The sequence below is a fragment of the Suncus etruscus genome, chromosome 15, assembly GCF_024139225.1.
Source record: "Suncus etruscus isolate mSunEtr1 chromosome 15, mSunEtr1.pri.cur, whole genome shotgun sequence".
NCBI lineage: Eukaryota > Metazoa > Chordata > Mammalia > Eulipotyphla > Soricidae > Suncus > Suncus etruscus.
The window spans coordinates 2,899,797-2,923,864 of record NC_064862.1 but is presented as its reverse complement, the minus strand read 5'-3'; the positions used below and the strand labels follow the sequence as shown (position 1 = coordinate 2,923,864).

General features: G+C 38.1%; 1 protein-coding gene across 3 annotated transcripts in view; it reads left to right on the top strand.

Moving 5' to 3' along the window:
- Positions 1–24,068, top strand: part of HBS1L (HBS1 like translational GTPase) — a 97,050-nt gene that overhangs the window by 32,965 nt on the left and 40,017 nt on the right. For all 3 annotated transcript variants that reach the window (XM_049788016.1, XM_049788018.1, XM_049788017.1), the window contains one exon: positions 23,023–23,131. In XM_049788016.1, coding sequence (XP_049643973.1) covers positions 23,023–23,131 — 109 coding nt within the window. The remainder of the gene's footprint in view (positions 1–23,022; positions 23,132–24,068) is intronic.

Below are 24,068 nucleotides of genomic sequence, written 5' to 3'. Positions count from 1 at the left end.
CGACTTTGTCATTGAAAAGCAACAGTGTTTTAGGCTCTTGCCTTGCACACCACCAACCTGATTCCCTGTACCACATATGGCCCTTGAGCTCCACCAGGGGGGAATTCTTGAGTGATGCCAGGGGTTTACTTACCCATCTCCAAAAACCAGCAGTTTTGGTCTGGACTGGAGTACATTCTGTGCCTTGAGAACCTTATGTTCCATCTCACCCCAGAGCCTCCTCGAGCATCCTCTTTGTGAAAGCAAAAGAAAGCTGTGTGTGTGTGTGTGTGTGTGTGTGTGTGTGTGTCCTCTTTGTGAAAGCAAAAAGAAGCTGTGTGTGTGTGTGTATGCGCGTGTGTGTGTGTGTGTGTGTGTACACAACGTACATGTGGCTTTTTGGACCACACCTGACTGCTCAGGGCTTTCTCCTGATTCTGTGCTCTGGGATCATTCCTAGCTGGCTCCAGGTAGTGCCATGATCAAACCAAGTAAACCACTAGCAAGGTAAGTTCCCTACCTGTTACATTATAGCTCTGGTTCATGGTAATATTTTTGAAAACATGCTTAAATAATACAGCTGTTTGCATGAAATTGGAACATTCAGATAGGAAGAAAAAAAGCATGCTTAATTCCATAATTCCAAATTTAAAACTATTATCATCTTTTTGTACTCAAACATAAATCAGAGGCATTTAATATGTTCCAAGTATTGTACTAATTTCTTTTTAACTGTTATCTCAAGTATACAGTCCTCATAAAGCAGGAGTGTTCTATCCTAGGCTTACTATGATACAATCTGAAGCTGAAAAAAGTTTAAACATCTTATCCATTGTCATTAAATTTATAAGTGGTTTCATTCTGAGTAATACAGTTTTGAAAACAAAATTCTCACTTTAATAATTAATTGGTATGTATTTCTACATGTCTAGGATATTGTTCCTTTTTATGAAAAATGAATACATCCTTTTTAACTTTAATTACATGTTACAAACCTGTTTATTATTTACTTTTCAATATTACAGTTCAATTTTACTTTTAAATGTAAAGATACAATGAAAATTTACCATATTGAATTTGTAAACTTTCAGTTCTCAGTTGTTTTGATTAGTCCTGGTGTTGTGCAACCAATCCATAGAACTTTCCTATTTGTAAAGGTGAAACTTTTACTTACTCAACAGTGCTCCATTTTCTCCTCTCCTGCCCTGAGCAACTCCACTTTAGGTCTGTTTTTTTATGCCAGAAAAATACAGGTTTCACAGTATGATACTATTTAAACAGACATAAAGGAATTAAAATGTTTTGCTTTGTAAGCGCCAAAAGAAGCTTCACTAAACTATTGCATCGTTGTGCATCACTCTCCCCCGTCCCTCACTCCCAATTTTTTTTCTTCTTGTTTTGTTTTTGTTTTGGGTTCACACCCATTGACGCTCAGGGGTTACTCCTTCCTGGCTATGTCATGCTCAGAAATCACTCTTGGGTTGGGGGGACCATAAATCCATAAGGGACGCCAGGGGATGGATCGAACCACAGTCAGTCCTAAGCTAGCGCTTGCAAGTCAATGCCTTACCTCTAGCCCCACCGCTCCGACCCCCACCCCCACCCCATTTTATAGAACAGTTCTAGAGTAATGGTGCTGAATAGATGGTTTGAGGACATTGCTAAGGCACTTAGTACAAATTGTGACATTATCACTTGGAAAGATGGTGCTAATTTATTACTTTTTTATGATAGCATTCAGGGCTATTTTACAAGGGACAAATTACTCTTGGTAGTTTTTGTATTTTTATTGACTTTTCATTCCCTACTTGTGTGGATGAGTGAAAGGTTTGTGAAGCATTGGGGAGACTTTATTGTGATAACTCTGATAAATAAGTCTGTTTTCTTAGTAAAAAATCAGTGTAATAGTGCTTCTTGATGTTAAATGAAATATATTAAGCTGTTAAGATAGTTTTAACATAATGTAAGCATACTAAATTTGAACTCTCTAGATCATCAACTTCTCAAATATGCATTTTTTTAATTTGCTCAGATTTTTTAGAAAAAGTTAAGACTAAGTGAAATTCCATAGGGCTTAATGGCCAGGGACATTGATATGATTGAAGAGTTCTGATGTATAAATTACTTAGGAGAAGAGCAGGAGAGATAATACAGTGGTAGGTTGCGTTCCTTGCAGGCAGCTGAACGAAATTTAGTCCTCAGCATCCCAGGGTTCCCTGAGCTACTCCAGGATGGCTCCTTAGTAGAGCAAGGCAGTAACCCCTCAGCACAGCCAATTGTGCTCCCCCCCAAAAAAGATAATATTTCTTTCCTGTATTTGTTTTATAGGCCTTTTGCTCCATTTCTGGCTTAATAATATTCTTCTTATAATAATAATAAATGAAGATATTTGAAGATAAATGTAAGTGGCTTTGTTTTTTGGTTTTTGAGCCACACCCAGTGACACTCAGTGGTTACTCCTGCCTGTGTGCTCAGAAAGCACTCCTGATTTGGGGACCATATGGGGCATCAGAGATCAAACCTAGGTCCGTCCTGGGTCAGCTGCATAAAAGGCAAGCGACCTAGTGCTGTGCTGCCACTCCGGCCCCTTAAGTAGCTGTTTTTTTGTTTGGTTTGGTTTGGTTTGGTTTGGTTTTTGGGCCACACCCGGTGACGCTCAGGGATTATTCCTGGCTATGCGCTCAGAAGTCGCTCCTGGCTTGGGGGATCAAACCGCGGTGCGTTCAATGCTAGCGCAGGCAAGGCGGCACCTTACCTCTAGCGCCACCACGCCGGCCCCTGTAAGTGGCTTTTTTTTTTAAAGGAAACTTGTTAGTTACCTATACCTTTCAAGTTACTTTTATAAAGGATATATTGCTAGTTTTCCTTTGGTAGTGGAGGCAGTGTTGGACCATACCCAGCAGTATTCAAAGCTTAATCCTGGCTCTACACTGAGGTTTCTGCAGTATTGTATACATAATGTTAAGAGTTTGAGCCATCACACTGGATAATAAAATTCTTGACAATTCCAGATAATTAAGGTCTGAAATTTACAACACAGCAAATAGCGATCTGTATTGTAGCATATCCATGTAAAAAGTGTCTTATTCATACCCAGAATTGGGTTCTTTGTCATTTTTCCACAGCATACGGGTTAGTATGTGGTACATATAAAACTTGATTGTCAGCGTCTGGACTGATAGCATAGCTAGCAGGTAGGGTGTTTGCCTTGCACACAGTGGATGTGGGTTTGTACCCTGGCATTCCATTAAGCAAACAAGTCAACCTTGATTTTCAACTGTAGTAATTGATGGTGACTTTATCAAAGTTTGGTGGGCAAGGATGTCTTACTGTTTTTGGCTTTGGGCCACATCAGTGGTACTCAGGACTTACTTCTGGCTCAGGGAACACTTCTGACAGTACTGTAGAGATCATCTGTGTCAGGAATCATAACTGTGTAAGGCAGGTCCCCTACTTGCTATATTGTTGCTTCAACCTGGTACTTCAACCTGGGTACTCTATGAACTGAATATCCCTCACTGCTTAGAGAAGATATTACTTTCCCCTATATATTAAGTTACATGATTTTATTAGGTATTTGGATAATATTTGATAACTTAAATTTTATGTAATATCTTAAATTTTATGTGTATGTACCACATATGTGGTATGTACCACACATTAGACTGGATGTTGTGGGGAAATGTTAAAATGTATTCATTGGTTAGTTGTATAGTAGTAAGAAGGCACATATTTTACATGGATATTTCACGTTACAGCCTGATTACTATTTGCTATATGTTATTAACTTCAGGTCTTCATTGTTCAGGAATTGCTAAAAATTTGTTTATCCAGTGTGATTCCAAATTGATAGTTTTATGCTATACTACATGCTTTAGAACCTAAAAATCTCATTCCCTACCCACAGTCAGTGTAAAAAAGGGTAATACCATGTATTTTGTTATTAGATTAAAAATATAACTAGTCTTCTAGTTTCAAGTGGTAGACAAAAAGTTCACCTTTGTTAAGCAGAGAATGATTTAAAACATGAGACTATGAATATGCATTTTTAGATTTTGACATGAATATATTGAATCAAATGTTTTTACAATAGGATTTTATACCATCAAAGAGAAACATCTCACATAAAAACAATAAATATATACTTGCATATTCTACAATGGAATATTGCACATCTGTAATAATTTTTATATATGTGTGTGATTAACTCCATAATCTTCAAGTTGGCAAAAGAATTAAAAGTCACTTGCTATGTGATACCATTTTAAATTAATTGTTTTTAGAAGTCTCTGGTTAGAGATTATTGAGCATTAACTTCACTAAAAATCACAAAATCATAATCTGGTCAAAAACATAACACTTTCTATATCTATGTAACCCTACAGCAGCAGATAGATAACACAGTGCAAAATTTACATTTAAAAAAGCCTTTTAAAAGGATCACTATGACAGTAATAGTTGGGATTAATTACTGTGGACAAAAACTGGGAATTAAAAGGAAATAAAATTATATGTATGATACTCCTTCAGTAACAGTATTGTAGACCAGTGTTTTTCAACCTTTTTGTGCAAAGGCACACTTTTTTTTGTGGAAAAAAAAATCACGAGGCACACCACCATTAGAAAATGTTAAAAGAATTTAATTCTGTGCCTATATTGACTATATATAAAGTAATTCTCTTGATAGAAATCAAACACAAATTATTTTATAATTATTATGAAACAATCTATTGATCTATTTGTGAGCTGAAGCCACAAGTTATGGGTGAAATTGGAATTTTTCCCATGGCACACCAGACAATATCTAACAGCATGTGCTGCGGTACAGTGGTTGAAAAATGGTGTTGTACACTATAGTGCCTAAAAGCATAAGGGGAGGGTTGGGAGGGAGGGAGGGAGGGAGGGAGGGAGGGAGGGAGGGAGGGAGGGAGAGAGGGAGAGAGAGAGAGAGAGAGAGAGAGAGAGAGAGAGAGAGAGAGAGAGAGAGAGAGAGAGAGAGAGAGAGAGAGAGAGAGAGAGAGAGAGAGAAAGAGAGAGGAGAGGAGAGGAGAGGAGAGGAAGAGACAGAAAACAAGGAAGGAAAAAGGAAGGAGGGAGGGAGGAAGGAAGGAAGGAAGGAAGGAAGGAAGGAAGGAAGGAAGGAAGGAAGGAAGGAAGGAAGGAAGGAAGGAAGGAAGGAAGGAAGGACAGACGGACACTGGTCAAGGGATGGGTGCTGGAACATTATATACTTGAAACTAAACTCGACCACTTTTTATTTCTGTATTCTTTTGTTTTAATAAAAAGCAGTCTGGCATAAAGCAAATGAAGATGAGTAGGAAGTTGGTGAAGGACATGGACATTGATGAAGGGATTGGTGTTGAAATACTGTATCCCTGAAACCCAATCATGAATAACTAATTTCATATGGCTATATAAAAATAAAATTTAAGAAAAATTAAAAATAAGTTATTCAGTACGTCTTATCAGATTCCTATTTATTTATCTATCTATTTATTTGAGTCATACCCTGAGTTGTTCAGAGATTAGTCTTGGCTTCAAGTTTAGGAATCACTCCTGGCAGACTCGGGGGACTATATGGGATGCTGGGATCTAACTTGGGTTGACTGCATGCAAGGAGGCAAATGCTCTCCCTCTGTACTATCACTCTGGCCTCCTTGGTTTTGGTTTTTGGACCACACTTAGTGATGATCAGGAATTATTCTGCACCCAGGAATTGCTCCTGGCAGTACTCAGAATCGTGTGGGATGCCAGGGATTGATAACAGGTCAGCCATGTGCAAGTGCCCACTTTACTATTGCTCCAGCCTCTCTTTTGCTCAACTACAGCCATAACATTTGTGACCTCTTGAAAAATTCTCTTGGGGCCGGGTAGGTGGCGCTGGAGGTAAGGTGTCTGCCTTGCAAGCGCTAGCCAAGGAAGGACCGCGGTTCGATCCCCCGGCGTCCCATATGGTCCCCCCAAGCCAGGGGCGATTTCTGAGCACATAGCCAGGAGTAACCCCTGAGCGTCAAACGGGTGTGGCCCAAAAACCAAAAAAAAAAAAAAAAGAAAAGAAAAATTCTCTTAATTTCTTTGTATTTCAATTTTGACATCTACATGTCCAGTGAAAGTCCCTTGAAAACAGGAGTTACTGCTCATTTTTGTGACTCATGCCAAGAACATGTATTAGTTTGAAGAACTCTGAAGAATCAAGATAGAATCTAAGTAACATTTCCAAAGGTATGTTCTTTAGTGGAAACCCATCTATCTAGGAAAGAATTCTATGAACTGCTCTCATTCTGCACTTAATGAAAGGTCCATCTGAGAAGATCAGGAAGCTGACTTCAATTTGTTCCCTTGAGTGTATTCTTCATTTGATAGTGACATACTCATTCTATGTTAGAGAGCCTGAGTCTTTTTTTTTTTTAATTTTCTTACATAGATTATTCAGACATTGGATGTTTCTAATTTTACCTTGTATTATCTTAGATGTCACTTTATTGTCAACATTCTTAGTCCAGTGCATAGAATTTCTTAACAATATTGAGACAACAAACTTCTAACTGCTCTACCTTTAATCTTGTTTGAATTCGAATTCAGGAATCAATCCATCCTCCCTCCCTCCCTCCCACCTTCCCTTCCTCCCTCCCTCCTTCCCTTTCTCCCTTCTTACCTCCCTCCCTCCTTCCCTTTCTCCCTTCTTACCTCCCTCCCTCCTTCCCTTCCTCCCTCCCTCCCCTTCCTCCCTCCCCTTCCTCCCTCTCCTTCCTCCCTCCCCTTCCTTCCTCCCCTTCCTTCCTTCCTTCCTTCCTTCCTTCCTTCCTTCCTTCCTTCCTTCCTTCCTTCCTTCCTTCCTTCCTTCCTTCCTTTTCCTTCCTTCCTCCCTTCCTCCCTTCCTTCATTCCTCCCTCCTTTCATCTGATAGGACACTCCAATATTTAGTCTAAATTAGCAGCTCTGGGTTTTAAAATGGCAAGTGACAAATCAGGTGCCAAGTACAAGTGACATGAGTAATTGAATTGTCTGTATTATTTATCTTATTATATTTTTGGGCTACACCTGGCAATTCTCAGGGTTTATTCTTGGTGCTACTCAGGAATCATTCGTTGTGGTACTCTAGGGTCCATATGGGGTGCCAAGGATCAAACCCAGGTTAGACATGTGCAAAGCAAGTACCCTACCCACTGTGATATCTCTCTAGCCTCTAACTGAATTAACTTTATCATTGTCTGAGCACTTAATATCTCTTTCCATAATATTCCAATCATGCTCTTCTACTGGAAGTTTTAAATATTGTTTCAAGTTGCCCTTAACTTACTGTCATATAACTGACATTTTCTTTCCCATCATGATTTATTATGTGATTTCCAAAGGGTAATTGTAGGTTTCTTGGTATTAAATAAGGAAAAGGAAGTTGATATTTGGATATTTTAGACACTAGAGACTGTTGTTTTCTATTTGTGGTGTGAAGCATGTATTACTTTATATATGCTTGTTCTAACACATGTATTAACTTGTCTAAATTATATCCCTATTAGGTAGATTCTATTATCATTGTTTAGGTGAGGAAACAATAGGTCAGAGAATATCATTCAATTGAACCCACATAGCTATTAAAGTGGTAGAGCCTGGCTTCCATCTGTGCTATCTGGCAGCTGACCATGTCTTACGTATTTGACCAGATTTTAAGTGACTGGCAAAATAGAGAACATGAAGTGGTTATTGAGGCTATCAAGAGGGAGTGTGAAGGTATGCATGGAAATTCACATATATTCTATTGCCAGTAACACTGAAGGAACAATTCTATCATTCTACATCACAGGCTGATAGTAAACCTTTCTAAAATGAGTCCAGGAGTATTTAATCATAAAACTTTGGAACTGACCTCTGTAATTCTCAATCTCCAGAAGCTTTTGCTTCCTTGTATTCATATGTTAATGGAAATAAGGACAGTTTTTCATGAGCATGAGCATACCAAGAATCATGGCTATGGATGTAAGAAATGGATTTTTGCCAGAAATTCTCAGTTTGTTAAGGGAACAGCAAGAAAGAGAGAGAACTTGAAAGGTAAATTGGGATCGTGTTTCCAAGGACTGTGCGAAAGTAGGTTTAGTAGGGGCTGGGGAGCTTAGAAAACCACTGAATATATTTTAGCTGGTGAGAGGTGATAAAAACATAGTATGATTACTAAGATGTGGTTTGGTAAGAAAGAGATCGAAAGCAGAAGTGCCATAACTATGCAATCATCAAACAAGCTGTTATAGGTAACTCGGAAGACAAGTTCAAATCTGAGAAGTGTTTTAGAGGGAAAAGTTAGTAGAATTCATTTATATGTATAGAGGTTTGTAAAAAAGGGGAACCAGAAATAAAGGACAGCAGTTTCAGGCTTCTCATTGTATTGGGGAGAATGGATATGTCTCCTTCCGATATGCTTTGTATGTAGGGTGTTCAATGCATATTTCTTTTACTTCTACTCTTTTAAAGTATTAGTCTCATATGCAGGTTTGCCCCTCGGGGAGGGGGGAAGCCTTCAGCTATTTGGGGAGATGTTTTGGGATACTATTAGACATCTGGTATTGGCAAAGTCACCTCCTCCTGAGTCCCCATAGCAAGTGTCTTTAACAAAATGTCAATATTGTCAAAGTTAGTGAATCCTGCTTAGAAATTCTGGTAAATGAAGGTTAGATTTTTCTATATAGAAAATTTTGTTAGCAAAAATGGTACCTTTTCAATTTCTTTTTTGTTTTATCTCATTTCTTTAGAAAATTATTAACTCTGGAAAATCTAGCAGTTCTTTTGTTTAATTCAGCATCTTAAAAAGGAATACATGATGTACATTGTATTGAATACTTAGACCACAGAGACCGATTCAAAAAGAGGTAGTTGTTGATGACAAGGAGCCTCCAAAAGAAGATGGGTACTTAGACACACTCATGCACATACACACACACGCTTGTTACAGTCCAGAAAAGGTCTGTGCTTAACAAAATACAAAGCCAATACATGAATTGTATTTTTACTAGGACATTCTGAATATTTTGCCACTGACCATGTGAACTTCATTTCCAATGTTTCACAACAGCTTTTCAGAGCCTTTTTCTCAGTGATACATTATATTCAGCATCATTGATAGAGTGGTAATATGGTACACAGATTCTAAATATATTGGCAAATAGTATTTTAAAATAAATAGTTTAATTGAATTATCATGACAATTACAATGTTACAGAGTTGTTTATGATTGATTTTTCAGTCATGCAGTATCCTCTCTTAACCAAAATGTTATTAGTCTAAAGCTTTCCTTTTTTGTTTATTAGTTTTACCTCCTACTAAGAGTTTTTTTATGGGATGGCGGAGGTGAGTGGGATTTCTCAAGAGGTGCTTAAGAGTCTCAAATATTCCATCAGCAATTTTTGATCAATGGGCTTATGTTTCATGCAAGGGCTGAAGAGGTGATACTACTTTTCAGGCCATGTGTAGCCAAGGGATATGTGGTACCATTGGGACATCCCAATGCTGCTACGGGCCTCCAGAGCACACCCTGGGAGTGTTTTGGGGACCAGGAGGTGACAAAATAGAACTGCGGTTCTGTCTACCAATTTTTCCCAGCCCCAATTCTTTTCTTCTGTATTTCACTATAAGCTAAATCAGCATAAGATTCATTCATCTTGCAAATGACAGATTTCATCTTTACATGACTTTAGGTGTAGATCCTATTGTAGGAGTTTCAATTTTTTGAGGACTCAACATACTCTTTCATAGTTAATGCGCCCAGTTTATATATGTAACACCATTACATGAAGGTTCTTTTTCCTCATCCGTGTCAACACTATTATTTCTTTTTTTTTTTTTTTCTTTTTTTGGATTTTGGGCCACACCCAGTGATGCTCAGAGGTTACTCCTGGCTATGCGCTCAGAAATTACTCCTGGCTTGGAGGATCATATGGGATTCCAGGGATTGAACTGCGGTCCACCTTGGGTCAGCCACGTGCCAGGCAAATGCCCTACCATTGCACCATTGCTCCAGCCCCAACACTATTATTTCTGATACCTGTTTTAACCATTGTAAGGTGAAATCATGTGGCTTTGGTGTATCTTGCCCTAGTGATTGGTGATAAAGAATATTTTACGTGTATCTATTGGTTATCTGTGCGACTTTGGTGAAGAGCCTGTTTGGGTCTTTTCTCCCATTTCTGAATCTGGTTTTATTTTTTTTTATTGACATATCTGTTTCAGGTATTGATCATTTAATACATGGTTTCTAACTACTTTTTTTCTACTCACTGCCTAAATGATTTTAAGGTTACTTCTTTTGCTGTGTGATAATGTTTGAGTTTGATGTAGTACCAGCTAGTTTATCTTGCAATTTCCTTGCTGTTGCTGATCAGTTCACACACATTTGGGCTTGTGGTAAATGGCTTTGACTATATTTTTGACTATAGTGAGGAAGTTTCCTTCAATTCCCATCTTGTTGGGAGTTTGTATCATGAATGTGTTCTCAGTCTTGTAAAGTGCTTCTTCTGCACCTATTTCTTTGATCAGAGGACTTTTATTTTTTTTATTGACATGGTCTATGTTGATTGACTTGTGCATGTTAAACCATCCTTGCATTTCTGGAATACATTTTACTTTGTCATGATGTGTGACCTTTTTGATGAATTGCTGGCTGTATTTGCTAGTATTTTGTTTTGGATCTTTGCATTTTTGTTCAAGGATATTAGCCTGTAATTCTCTGTCTCTCCTCTCAGTCTCTGGTGGTGTCTGTCTCCTTTTGGTATTAGAGTGATGTTAATGTTGTAGAAACTTTTGGGAGTGTTTCTGTTTCTTTTATTTTCTGGAAGAGCCTGGAAAGTATTGGTAGTAGGCCCTCTTTAAACGTGAAAGAATTCAATACTGAATCTGTCTGGCCTGGGTTCCTGTTTTTGGGAAGCCTTTTGTTTACCTTTTGAATTTTCTCAATAGTGCTAGGTATGTTCAGGTAATCCACATCATCTTGTTTCAGGCTTGGAAAGACAGAGAAGCTCCAGATTTTATTCATTTCTTCTATATTTTCTCATTTTGTGGCATAAAGATTCTCAAAATAATTTCCAATTCCCCTTTGAATGTCTATATTTTCTATTGTGACATCCCCTTTCATTTCTGTGTCAGTTTTTAATGTTGCTTCTCCTTGTGAGCCTGCAATTGGTTTATCAATTTTTTATTGTTTCAAGAAACCATCTCTTGCTTTCATTGATATTTTGGATTGCTTTTTTGGATTTGCAGTTTGTACTTAGTGTTCTAATTTTATTATTTTCTTCCTCCTGCCTGCTTTTGGCTGATTACGTTTGTCATTTTCCAAATTCTTAAACAGTGCTTTTAGTTATTTGTATAGGCTATTTCTTCTTTCCTTATAAATGCTGTAACTTTTCCTTTAAATACTCTTTTGCTGGGTCCCACAAATTTTGATAGTTCTTGACTTTTTTCTCATTTGTAGTCAGTACCTTAGACTTCCTCTTTGATTTCTTCTATAACCCACAAGTTGTTTGGTAGTGTTTAATTTCCAGATGCTAAAGTTATATTTTTGTTTTTGTTTGTAATTCACTAGTTTTCAATATTTCATGGTCTAATAATTTATATAAAATTTTTATATACTTGAATTTATGGAGGATATTTTCTGTCTTAGTCTGTGGTCTATTTTGGAGAATATCTATGTGCCTTGGAATGATTCTTCAACTTTTGAGGGATGCAATGCCCTATATTTATCTACTAATCTACTCTTCCATTTCTTTGGGCAAAGCCAATATATTCTTGTTGAGTTTTAGCTTGGTTAATATATCAAGAGGTAATAGAGCAATGTTGAAGTCTTTGGCTACAATTGTTGTAGTATTAATGTCTTTTTCAAGTTAATTAAAATTATTTTAAATTAATATGGCCACCACAGCCATTTTAATGTAGTTATTTGCTTGAAGGATTTTCTTCCAACTTTTCACTTTGAGTCTGAGTTTGCTCTGATTATTTATTTGGATGTGTTTTTAGCAGGCTGCAAAACCTCGGATTCAATTTTCTGATCCATTTTGCCACCCTGTTTCTCTTAATTGATGCATTTAGTCCACTGAAATTGAGTAATTGTTGTCATGGGATTTTGTACCTTTTTGTAGATGTTTATCATATTAGTGGGGTTTGTTTGTCTTGTGGGATACTTTAATATCCCTTTAGTTCTTTTTTCCCCCTTTTCTCTGAATAATATCTTTATTTGAACACCATGATTACAAACATGTTTGTAGTTGGGTTTCACTCATAAAAAGAACACCGTCCTTCACCAGGGCAACATTCCCACCACCACATCCCATCACCATTTCACTTCTCCCCCAGGCCCTGCCTGTATTTGAGACAGGAATTCAATTTCTCTCACTCACTACCATTGTCATGATAGCTGTTAGTGATATTTCTCTAACTGCTTCATGATTCTTTGTGGTGAGCTTCATACCATGAGCCGGTCCTTCTGGCCCTCATCTCTATTGTCTCTGGGCATTATTAAAATAATGTTTTTTATTTTTCTTAAAACCCATAGATGAGGGCTGGAGAGATAGCATGGAGGTAGGGCATTTGCCTTGCATGCAGAAGTATGTTGGTTCGAACCCCGGCATCCTATATGGTTCCCTGAGCCTGCCAGGAGCGATTTCTGAGCATAGAGCCAGGAGTAACCTCTGAGCGATGCTGGGTGTGACCCCAAACCAAAAAAAACAAAAAACAAAAAACAAAGAACAAAGAAAAACCCATAGATGCGTGGTTTTTTTCCCACTCCATCTGACTACTCTCCATCTGACTTATTTCACTCAGCATAATAGTTTCCATGTACATCCATGTATAGGAAAATGTCATGACTTAATCTTTCCTGATGGCTGCATAATATCCTGTTGTGTATAGGTACCACAGTTTCTTTAGCCATTCATCTGTTGAAGGGCATCTTGGTTGTTTCCAGATTCGGGCTATTGTAAATCGTCTGCAATGAATATGGGTGTGCAGAAGGCTAGGGTTTATCCCTAGGAGTGGTATAGCTGGATCATATGGGAGCTTAATTTCCAGTTTTTGGAGGACTTTCCATATCCTTTTCCATGAAGACTGGACTAGACGACATTCCCACCAGCAGTGAATGAGAGTTCCTTTCTTTTCATATCCCCGCTAACATTGATTGCTCTTGTTCTTTGTGACGTGTGCCAGTCTCTGTGTTGTGAGATGTGTCCTCATTGTTTTGATTTGCATTTCCCTGATGATTAGTAATATGGAGCACTTTTTCATGTGTCTTTTGGCCATTTTTATTTCTTCTGTGAGAACACAGATGCAAAGATCCTCAACAAAATCCTGGCAAATAGGATCCAACGCCTCCTCAAGAAGGTCATAACACAAAGACCAACTAGGTTTCAGGAATGCAAGGATGGTTTAACATGTAAATTAATCAATATAATATACCATATCAACAAAAAGAAAACTAAAAACCACATGAAAATATCAATAGATGCAGAGAAAGCATTCAATAAGGTCCAACACCCATTCTTGATAAAAACTCATATCAAGATGGGAATTGAAGGAACTTTTCTCAGTATAGTCAAAGCCATCTAACACAAGCCAATAGCAAATACTATTCTCAGTGGAGAGAAACTAAAAGCCTTTCCTCTAAAATCTGGGACAAGACATGGCTGCCCTTTCTCACCTCTCCTATTCAACATAGTGTTGGAAGTTCTTGTCATAGCGATTAGGCAAGAAAAAGATATCAAGGGCATTTAGATAGAAAAGGAAGAAGTCAAGCTCTCACTGTTTGCAGATGGCATGCTACTATATCTAGAAAACCCTAAAGCAGGGATCTCAAACTCGCGACCTGCGGGCTGTTTGCGGCCCTCCGTACAACATTTTGTGGCCCTGCCCTAGAGGAATCTTGTTTTGTTTTGTTTTAGTTGTTTTAGTAAGCCAATGTTCATGGCTTACTACTGAGTTTGCACTCAAGGATAATCCTGACTTTGCCTCCTGTGGCCCCCAGGTAAATTGAGTTTGAGACTCCTGCCCTAAAGACTACCAGAAAGCTTCCTGAAACAATAGATTCATATAGCAAAGTGGCAGGCTACAAAATTAACACGCAAAAATTAATGGCCTTCTTATGCACCAGTGCTTCTCAAATAATGGGGCGCGCCCCCCTGGGGGGCGTGAGGCTCCCTAAAGGGGAGCAAACACTGCAAACACTGTCATAACAAGCTAATCCCCATGTTTATGCCTCTGTTTCTGGAGTTGAGAGTTGCTGTGTCTTGCTTCAAGCCCCACTTCGAAAGCTATGTATTGCAAAACGTGCTCATTGTAGGCATTAATCTAGACATCATCTCTGATTTAAAAAATCAGCTCAAATTTATGATATATTTTTGTTTTACAGGTTAAACTTTCTTTTAATAAAGATACTATTTACAGTCATGCGGGGGGGGGGTCACAAAATGTTTTCTTCTTCCTAGCGGAGCATGACAGAAAATAATTGAGAAGCACTGTTACACATCAGTAATGGTAGAGAAGAAATCGACATTAAAAAACAGTCCCATTCTCGTTAATGTCACACAAACTCAAATATCTTGGAGTCAACTAAAGAGGTGAGGAACCTATACAAAGAAAACTACTAAACACTGCTCCAAGAAATAAAAGAGGCCCCAAGGAAATGGAGACACATACCCTGCTCATGGATTAAGAGGATTAACATAATTAAAATGGCAATACGCCCCAAAGATTGTACAGATTTAATGCATTCCTCCTAAAGATATCCATGATATTCTTCAAAGAAGTGATCAAACATTCCTGAAATTTATTTGGAACAATAAACACTCATGAATAGCTAGAGCAACCCTTAGGAAAAAGAATATGGGAGACATCACTTTCCCCAACTCCAAGTTTTTTAAAATTGAAGACTCACTATTCCCATGGAGGCAATAATAGGGGGGTTAGTTTTCTTCTACAAGATGTTTACCAAATTTTTGAAATATTGCATCATGGGTTTGAGGTCTTATATAAAGGAATTATCAGAAATGAAAAGTAATTAACATCAGAGGTGCTAGCATATAGTGTGCTATTTTATTTGGATGTTTTTTTATAATGTGTCTACTATAAAAGTGTCAAAATTATAGTACTAGTATTTTAGTATATTAAATATTTAAGTGGCTCAAGATATTTTTTTATATGAGTGGCTAGGAGATATTAAAATGTATCTTCTTCACGAGTTTGAGGATTTATCTGTACCCTTAAGACATTTTTTTAAGTTAATTTATTTTCGTTTTTTTTGGGGGTTACACCCGGCAGCACTCAGGGATTACTCCTGGCTCTACACTCAGAAATTGCTCCTGCCAGGCTCGGGGGCCCATATGGTGTGCTGGGATTAGAACCAACATCCTGATGCGAAGCAAGTGCTCTACCTCCATGACATGCTCTACCTCTTAGGACATTTATTTTTATGGAACTTCTTACCAACATTTTTATGAACCCACGATGCTGTTAAATTGACATATAAAACCCTTCATGTTACTTTTATTTTTTCTTGTTCCCTTAGCTTGTTTCCTCTCCACCCAGCTTACCCATCCTTATCTACTCTTACACACAAAGTCATAATGCTCTCAGTTCCTTCTTCCTTGCTTTCCTCTCTCCTTTCAATCTTCGCTGTCATTCTGAAAACTTCTCTTATATGAATAGTACAAGTCCCCTGTAAAACTGCTTTCTTCATATTTTTCCTACTTGCCTTCATTTGAAGCCAACTTTTTCCAACATATTTTATTCCTCCATTCTTTTGTTCCCCTTTATTATTATTATTTTTGTTTGCTTTATTTCATTGGGGGCACACACCTAGTTGTGCTCAGGATTTAACTCCTGGCTTGCACTCAGGGATCACTCCTGGAGTTGCTCTGGGATGGTTCTGGTAATTGAACTAGGATCAGTTTTGTGAAGGGCAAGCACCTTACTTGATAAACTCTCTCCAGCTCCTTTTCCTGTTCCTTTTTAAATTGCTACTCTTGAAATTTTGTCATTTGCTTCTGGGCCTTTTGGTAGTTCTCACTGCTACTAACTATGAAGTAAATGCCAAGTCACTTGCTTATTCATTAAGTGTTGGCAACTGCCTTACAGTTTAACCCAAGGTAAGGTCTTTATGATCATATGTTTTGTTGTGTAAAAGCATCAATAAGCCCAACCCTCATCTTTCAGTTCCTTAACTATCTGTTGCCAATGACTGTCAGTATGTCCTTCTCCCCTCCATTTTTGGGTCACACCTGGCCGGGCTCAGGTGTTACTCCTGGCTTTGCACTCAGAAATAGCTCCTGGCAGGCTTGGGAACCATATGGGATGCTGGGATTTGAACCACCACCATCTGTCCTGGGTTGGCTGCATGCAAGGCAAACAACCTACCGCTATCTCTTTGTCTCCTCTAGCTTGATTCTTAAATGAGGAGCCATGGAAATGATTCAGAGGGCTGGAGCACACACTTGGCCTGTGGGAGCCCTGGGTTCAGTTCTGTTCTTTTTTTAGTTTTTGGGTTTTGGGCCACACCCGGTTATGCTCAGGGGTTACTCCTGGCTATGCGCTCAGAAATCGCTCCTGGCTCAGCTGCTTGCAAGGCAAATGCTCTTCTGTTGCGCTGTCGCTCAGCCCCTCATTTGCTGTTCTTAACAGCAATTCATAATATAAATTTTTTAAAATGAATTCACACTTTCCATCTTGATCACAGCCTTCTAAGTGTGCTTTTTATATAATTCCTTTTGTTGCCCTGTTAAGCATTCCACTTTGCCCATGTCACCCTGTATTCCTCTTTTGTTTGTTATCTTATTGCTGATTATACTTTGAAATCCATCTTAGAGTTTTTAATTATATATTCAGATGCTTTTTCTCATTTTTACTTATTTTTTCCCAATGCCTTCCTTCACTTGCCACTTCTGTGCTTGATTGGGTAGAAATTTAAGGATACCACAGTTCATTATTATTATAAATTTTTTCTGGTTTTTTTATTTTATTATTACGATTTTTATATGAATTTTTAGTACATCCTTCCATTTTTTTTTTGTTGTTGTTGTTGTTTTTTTTTTTTTCTTTCTTTCCTTGTTTGTTATGGGGCCAGACACATAGCTGTGCTCAGACCTTACTCTTGATCACTTCCGGCAGGTTTGGGAGACCACATGGGATGGCAGGGGGAGGAGAGGAGGATCTTGGGATTGAAGCTCGGTTAGCTATTTTCAGGACAAGCACCCTCCCTGCTTCACTCTTTCTGGCCCTTCAGGGTTTGTTTGTTTGTTTGTTTGTTTTAATGTTAAAACTTTCTGTTCAGTAGTTACATTGAAACTTTGCTTCACCAGTCTTTTACTTTACTTTCTCTCAGTCTCACTGGATAACTGTCTGTACTGCTATGAAGAAAGTAGAAGCCATTAGTGATTTTTACCTCCTAGAATCTTAGCTTATATTTCTTTTATTCCAAAGAATTCTTTCTCATGTCCTCAATTTCTACTGGAGTTTTAGAAGTTTTAGAAGTATCCATCTTTATTCATCTTGGAAATTCCGGAGTATCTAAAAACAGTTTTTCCCTTCTATATTCAACCAGTCCTTAATTTTATCATTGATCCACACATTCCTTTCCTTCTAGTTAAATTTTACAGAGTCATTGTACAGATCTGTAGTCTCATCTGAATACCTTTGGGACAAGATTTGATTCAGAAGTGAGGATTTTTTTAGATTTAGGAAAGATGATGTTATGTTTAGGTTCTTTAGTCTGATTACCATAGTTATCACACTGGGGTGCGGGACAGCTTCTTGTGATCATCAGCGCTCTTGTGTACAGAAATGTGTAGGTTTTTGCTTTAAGTGAATATTTGAAAAGGACAACATGTCAATTCTGTCAGGATTTACTTTCAAATGAATTATTAAAATAATTTATTTTTAATGGTTTTGGATTTGGTGTTTGGGTTTTGGATAAAGAATTATTCTGTGACTTTCTCTTCGGGTCATATTCTTCATGCTTGCACTTCTCTCTCGATGCGTTCACTTAGATCAAAAAGAGATACTCCTCCACCCAAGGCCTTTCCGTTGATCATGACTTCCTCTCTTCTCTTCTTCCCATTTGTTTCTTGTGACTTCTAATTCTTTTATTACCAATATTAGTTTATGTGTCAGTGTGGCCTAAAAAAATCCTTCATTTTCAGGCCACTGCAATTGATTGACCCAGTCCTTTTATTCTTTGTAAATCAGGACCATTAAACCAGCTACTTTCATTTTTTTGTTGTTGCATCTTTTTAAAACTTTTTCTATGAAAGTGCCACTCATTTGTCCTATCACCAAATTTTAAAATCCATATATAAAGTTTTGTGTGTGTGTGTTTGCGTGATATGTGTTAACATATTTTCTCCTTCTAAGTACAAATATGATGTCATGTTTTGCTAATATATTTCTAACATAGTGCTTTTCCTATAGTAGAAAAATATGAATCTTTGAGAAATCTGTAAATTAATTTGATCTTTCTCATTTTTAAAATTATTATTTTTTTGGTTTGGGGGCCATATCCCGTGGCACTCAGGGGTTACTCCTATCTTTGTGCTCAGAAATCACTCCTGGCAAGCTCTGGGAACCATATGGGATGCCGTGGATCAAACATGGGTCTTTCCCAAGTCAGCTACATGCAAGTCAAAAGCCCTGCCACTGTCCTATCACTTCAGCCCTATATTTCTAATTTTTAAAAGTACTTTTGTCCTATGCATACTATGTCACATATATAGTTTATGGAGTTTAATTTAATATGATCTAACCCTGATAATCATCTCTTGATGCTTATTTTTTGGTTTTGGTCCATACCAGTAGGTGCTCAGGGACAGCTACTACCAGTTGCTCTGGAGACTATTTTCTGATGATATTCAAGGGACATGTGGTGCTAGGAATTCACAAAAGCAAAGCATTTGCACTCTGACCTATCTCCCAGGTCCCTCCATTACATTTTCACTGAAAATTATGAAGCTGCCTTCTGAAGTGTTCCATGAATCGCACATATATATTTTAATTTTTATTAAAATCAATGTGAAATACAAGTCTTTCACAGTTATATTTAAGGTACATAGTGAGAGTGAATTGGGGCAATTCCCACCACCAGTGATGCCCTCCCTCTACCACTGTTCCTAGCATGTATCACATACCTTCCCCCTTTGCTTCCTGGAATGCTAGTGTAACTGGTACCTTTTGTGTATAGCTTTCTGTGGTTTGGATTTCTTGATTTTGTTGTCATTAGCTTTGAGTTGGGTATTTAAGACTGATCATTTTTATTTGCACTAAATGCTCATGAGACTGCTTTGCCCCTAGTATCATCCGCCTTTTTTTGCCCCTCAGTTTGTAGGAAGACATAGAAATAAGAGGCAGAGGGTACAGAGAGATAGCATGGAGGTAGGGTGCTTGCCTTGCCTGTAGAGGATGGTGATTTGAAACCTGGCATCCCCTATGGTTCCCCGAGCCTGCCTGGAGTGATTTCTGAGCATAGAGCCAGCAGTAATCCCTGAGCACTGCCTGGTGTGACCCCCTCCCCCCCAAAAAATCCACAGAAATATGAGGCAGAACAAGATGATTCATGTTCTATGATTCTGATTAAAAACCAAAAAAAAAAAAAAAAGGGGGGGGGGCCCAGAGAAATAGCACAGCGGTGTTTGCCTTGCAAACAGCCGATCCAGGACTGACCTAAGGTGGTTGGTTCGAGTCCTGGAGTCCCATATGGTCCCCCGTGCCTGCCAGGAGCTATTTCTGAGCAGATAGCCAGGAGTAACCCCTGAGCACCGCCGGGTGTGGCCCAAAAACCAAAGGAAAAAAAAAAGAAAAAAAGCGGGCAGGAGCTTCTGTCTACAAGCTATAGACATGAATTAAAAAATAAAAAAAAGAAGAGGGAGGTTGATATGGTGATTTTTTTATATTTTTTTATTTTTTGCATAGGCACATCAAATATTGGGGAAATAAGAAAGGAAATTCCCTTGGTCTAAGAGATACAGGATTTCTCCACCATTGAAGCGTACTGTCATGAGCCTGACTATGGGCTCTGGACCTATTTATCGTTGAATCCCAAAGTCTTTCTTTGTGGTTCCAGGAAATGTTCTGCTAGGTTGTGGTTGTCAAAGTCAGTCCTCTGTAACTGGAGATTTTGGTTTTAGCACAAAATCTAGGATGAAGTCTAAGATAGAGTCTTTATGGTTCCAGATTTCCTGCTCAGTCACAGTTGGTGTAGTCATCAGTCTACTATATTTAGTGATCTTGGTTTTTGCATAGATCAAAGTAAGGAGTGTCTTCTGACATCATCTCACCATTAGGCATGAGGTGGGGCAACTTGCCCTTAGGTCAACTTGTTTCCTCTTCAACTGGGTGAACCTACTCTGGGCAAGTTTGTACCAGAGCGGTATTAGGGACTCTCTTTGGAAGAGTTTACTTTCTGGTGCTGCTACAGGGAACTGTGCCAGTTCTAAGGTTGAGATCTGGGGCTCAGGATTGGATGGTTGATGTTCGATTACATGAGGTCCAAATTGAGTCCTCATGACATACGTTAGGGTTGCAGGCACTCTATATTATAAAATTTATGGGTTCTTAATCTAGTAGATTAAGAGCTTGTTTCTATACATAAGATTTCCCCAGTTTAGTGTGCCTATGCAACAAGGAACAATGTCATATTATATTGTTGGTGCATTTGGGGGTAAAAAAGACAAGTATACAATCCCTGTGCTCTGGTTTTGACTTGAGGTTTTATCCCAAGCAAGACTATTCTACTAGAATTTCAAATTAAGCAGAACCAAAGCAAGCAAAAATAAAAATTAGAATTTAAAACAGACAAATTAAAGGAATGGAGGAGACTACCTTTACATTTGGAAATAAACATACTAAATTATGCTATTAAGAAATTAAACAAAAAAAAACAAAAAAATAAACATACAAGAAAAATACAGTTATCCCTATTAAGTCTTTTGAGACAGTCTTGCTGGGGATGAGATCCAGGGCACAGTTTCGTCCCACATTGTGGTCTTATTAAGTCTGAGAAATGGTTTGCAGCTGTAAGGGATCAGTTAGTGTCCTCGAGTTGGGTATCCCTCTGGAGCCGAGTCCTGTAGCAAGCAATAGTTCATATTGAGGGGGAGTTGGGAGAAAGAGGACTGCGTGGATGCTGATGCCAGCAGGAGTGATGATTGCAGCTTCTTGCCATCTTGCACGAGTGAGAGATGAGAGGTTGAGAGGATGTCCTTTAGACTTGGGAGTTGGGTGGCAGCTTACTAGGGCAGGTGAACAGTCCCACTTCCTAGGAAGTTAAGAACTGAGGGTGAAGAGGGTGAAGAGGGAGAGAGAATGGATCAGAATTGAGGGGGTTAGAGGATGGAGTTCTGGATGAGGGGGTGAGGAGGGATAATATATAACGGGCTATATACCATATAGGCATGGATTGTTTACAATATAGATTAGGCAAATATAGAGGTGTCCACAGCATACAAACTCATGCCCACTTTATACAGACATTAGAGATCTATTCATAGTTTTTAGTTGGAGTCCTGAGTCGGGGTGGGTCAGCGTGCTTAAAAGATAATTGAGTTGGGGCCTGGAGAGATAGCACAGCGGTGTTTGCCTTGCAAACAGCCGATCCAGGACCAAAGGTGGTTGGTTCAAATCCCGGTGTCCCATATGGTTCCCCCATGCCTGCCAGGAGCTATTTCTGAGCAGACAGCCAGGAGTAACCCCTGAGCACCGCCGGGTGTGGCCCAAAAACCAAAAAAAAAAAAAAAAGATAATTGAGTCAAGAAAAAAAATAGATAAAAAAAATAGATTAAAAGAAAGAAGAAAAGAAATAAACAACGAATAAAGAAAAAATAGGTAAATAATTAAATTGGTCCAGCACATCAGAGAGAGAAGATTTTCCAATTTCTAGGGACTGTATCAATGGCAGAAGTGAACTTAGCTAAATTTTAGGTTATACATGATTTTCATGTCTGGAGTGCTAAGCAATATGATAATGACTGCAAGCAGAGTCTACCCTATGTAGCATCCGTCCCCCCACGCCCACCCCCGTGTCTTGTGCATCGAGGTTCTTTTCCTGAAAGTAAACTGACAGCATGGGCATTATGCTGTAATGATAACGTAGTTTGAATTGAAGAAGGAGAAGAAAAGGAAAAATTACAAAATAAATAAATAAATAAAAAATAACAGAAAGGAAAAGAAAAAAAGAAGAGGAGATAGTAGTAATTTGCAAAAACATATTCAATGAGTGCGACCTTCAATATGTTTCTGGTGTGCAGTTGCTTAATTGCACACATATATATTTTTGTTTGTTTTTGAGCCACACACAGTGATGCTCAGGGGTTACTCCTAGCTATGCGCTCAGAAATTGCTCCTGGCTTGGGGGACCACATGGGATCCAGGGATCGAATCCAAGTCCATCCTGGGTCAGCTGCATGCAAGGCAAACATCCTACCACTGTGCTATCATTCCAGCCCCAATTGCACATATATTTTTAAAGGATCATCCAAATACCTGAGAGATTTACTTTGACATTGTTCACAATCTTGTCTTCTTGTTTTTGATTAATTCATTTTTTATGCTGACATTTCCCCCATGTTTTTATAGATATTAAATAATTTACTAAACCTAGAATTATATGTAAGTAAAATAACATGCAATGGCCAATTATCAACCTTTTCATTACCATAGGTGCCATAGGATTAAAACTAGTTTAGCCATCTGCTAACTGTTCAAACAATTTTAGTATTGTGAAAAGGTGTGGGTAGTAGAGGGTCCTAGGCCCTAGGACCTTATTATTATCTTAACATAACTCAGAGAAGAAACTAAATATTGAAATAAGTCAGTTGAAAATTAGGAAAAGATTTGGTTGAAGCAATTATAGCAAATCCTGGCCGGAGGGGATTTCCCAAAATAGGGTGATAGAAGAATTTCTTTCAGCATTTTAATATTTTTTTAATTTTTAAAGAGACATGAATGAATACATGAATTCACTGAAATCATATGTATAATATGTTGATATTTTTAGAATTCAACTTTAACCTTACATAATTTATTCTTTAGGAAAATCCGTAGGTTGCCAGTTATCTCGAAATGAACCTGAAATTGTGCCAAAAGTTGCTAAAATGACTGTTTCTGGAAAGAAGCCAACTATGGGATTTGAAGTACCTGGGTAAGATTTTTAACCCTCTCTTCTTTAAAATTAAGCATTGTGTCATATTATTAGGAGAAGAATATTTTATTTTATAGCTAGCAATAGTATCACAGGATTTCAGTATGGTCTTATATAAAAGAATAGGGTGAGAAGGGGCCAGCGTGATAGCACAGTGGTAGGGCATTTGCATGCAGCCAACTCAGGATAGAAGGATGGACCTGGGTTTGATTCCTGGCATTTCAGATGGTCTCCGAAGCCAGCAGTAGCCCCTGGATGCTGCTGGTGACCCCAAAAATAAAAACCAAAAAAAAAAATAAAGAATGGGGTGAGAAATTAGGCTTGATTTCATCTAGATTTATCTATGCAGGTCAGCTACACTCAAGGCAAATGTCTTACCTGGCCCTTGAGTCATTGACCTTTTTATTTTTATTAAATGAGGTGAGAAAATTTACTATATTTAAAATGATATATCTTCACATTTAATAAAAATGGACTAACAGTTATACACGTTTAAACTAACATAGCTTAAATTACAATATTTATGAATGGGGCCGGTGGTGGCACAAGTGGTAGGGTGTTTGTTTGATTGTTGGCACTCTAAAGTCTAGCTTTATATACTGTTAACCTTTAGAGTTCTACTCTTTTTCTCTCACGTTTTTTAATTTCCATTTGGTGTGTGTTAAAAGAGAGATAGTCTTATATGGCAAATATAGTCCAAATCCTATATTTTAACAGGAAAAGTAAGGGGTTCTCTTATATGCTGGAAAATACGGTAATAGCGTTTATTTCTTATCAGACCTCTGAAAATTTTCTCTGCATGTTTAAGGCAAAGGCAGTGAGTTGCATGAGAACTTGTTTGAAAATATTAATTTTAATCCATTATCATTTAAGAAGTTTAATAATTTTCTTACCTATTACTTATAAAGTTAATATAGTTTGCTGACAGATAGACATA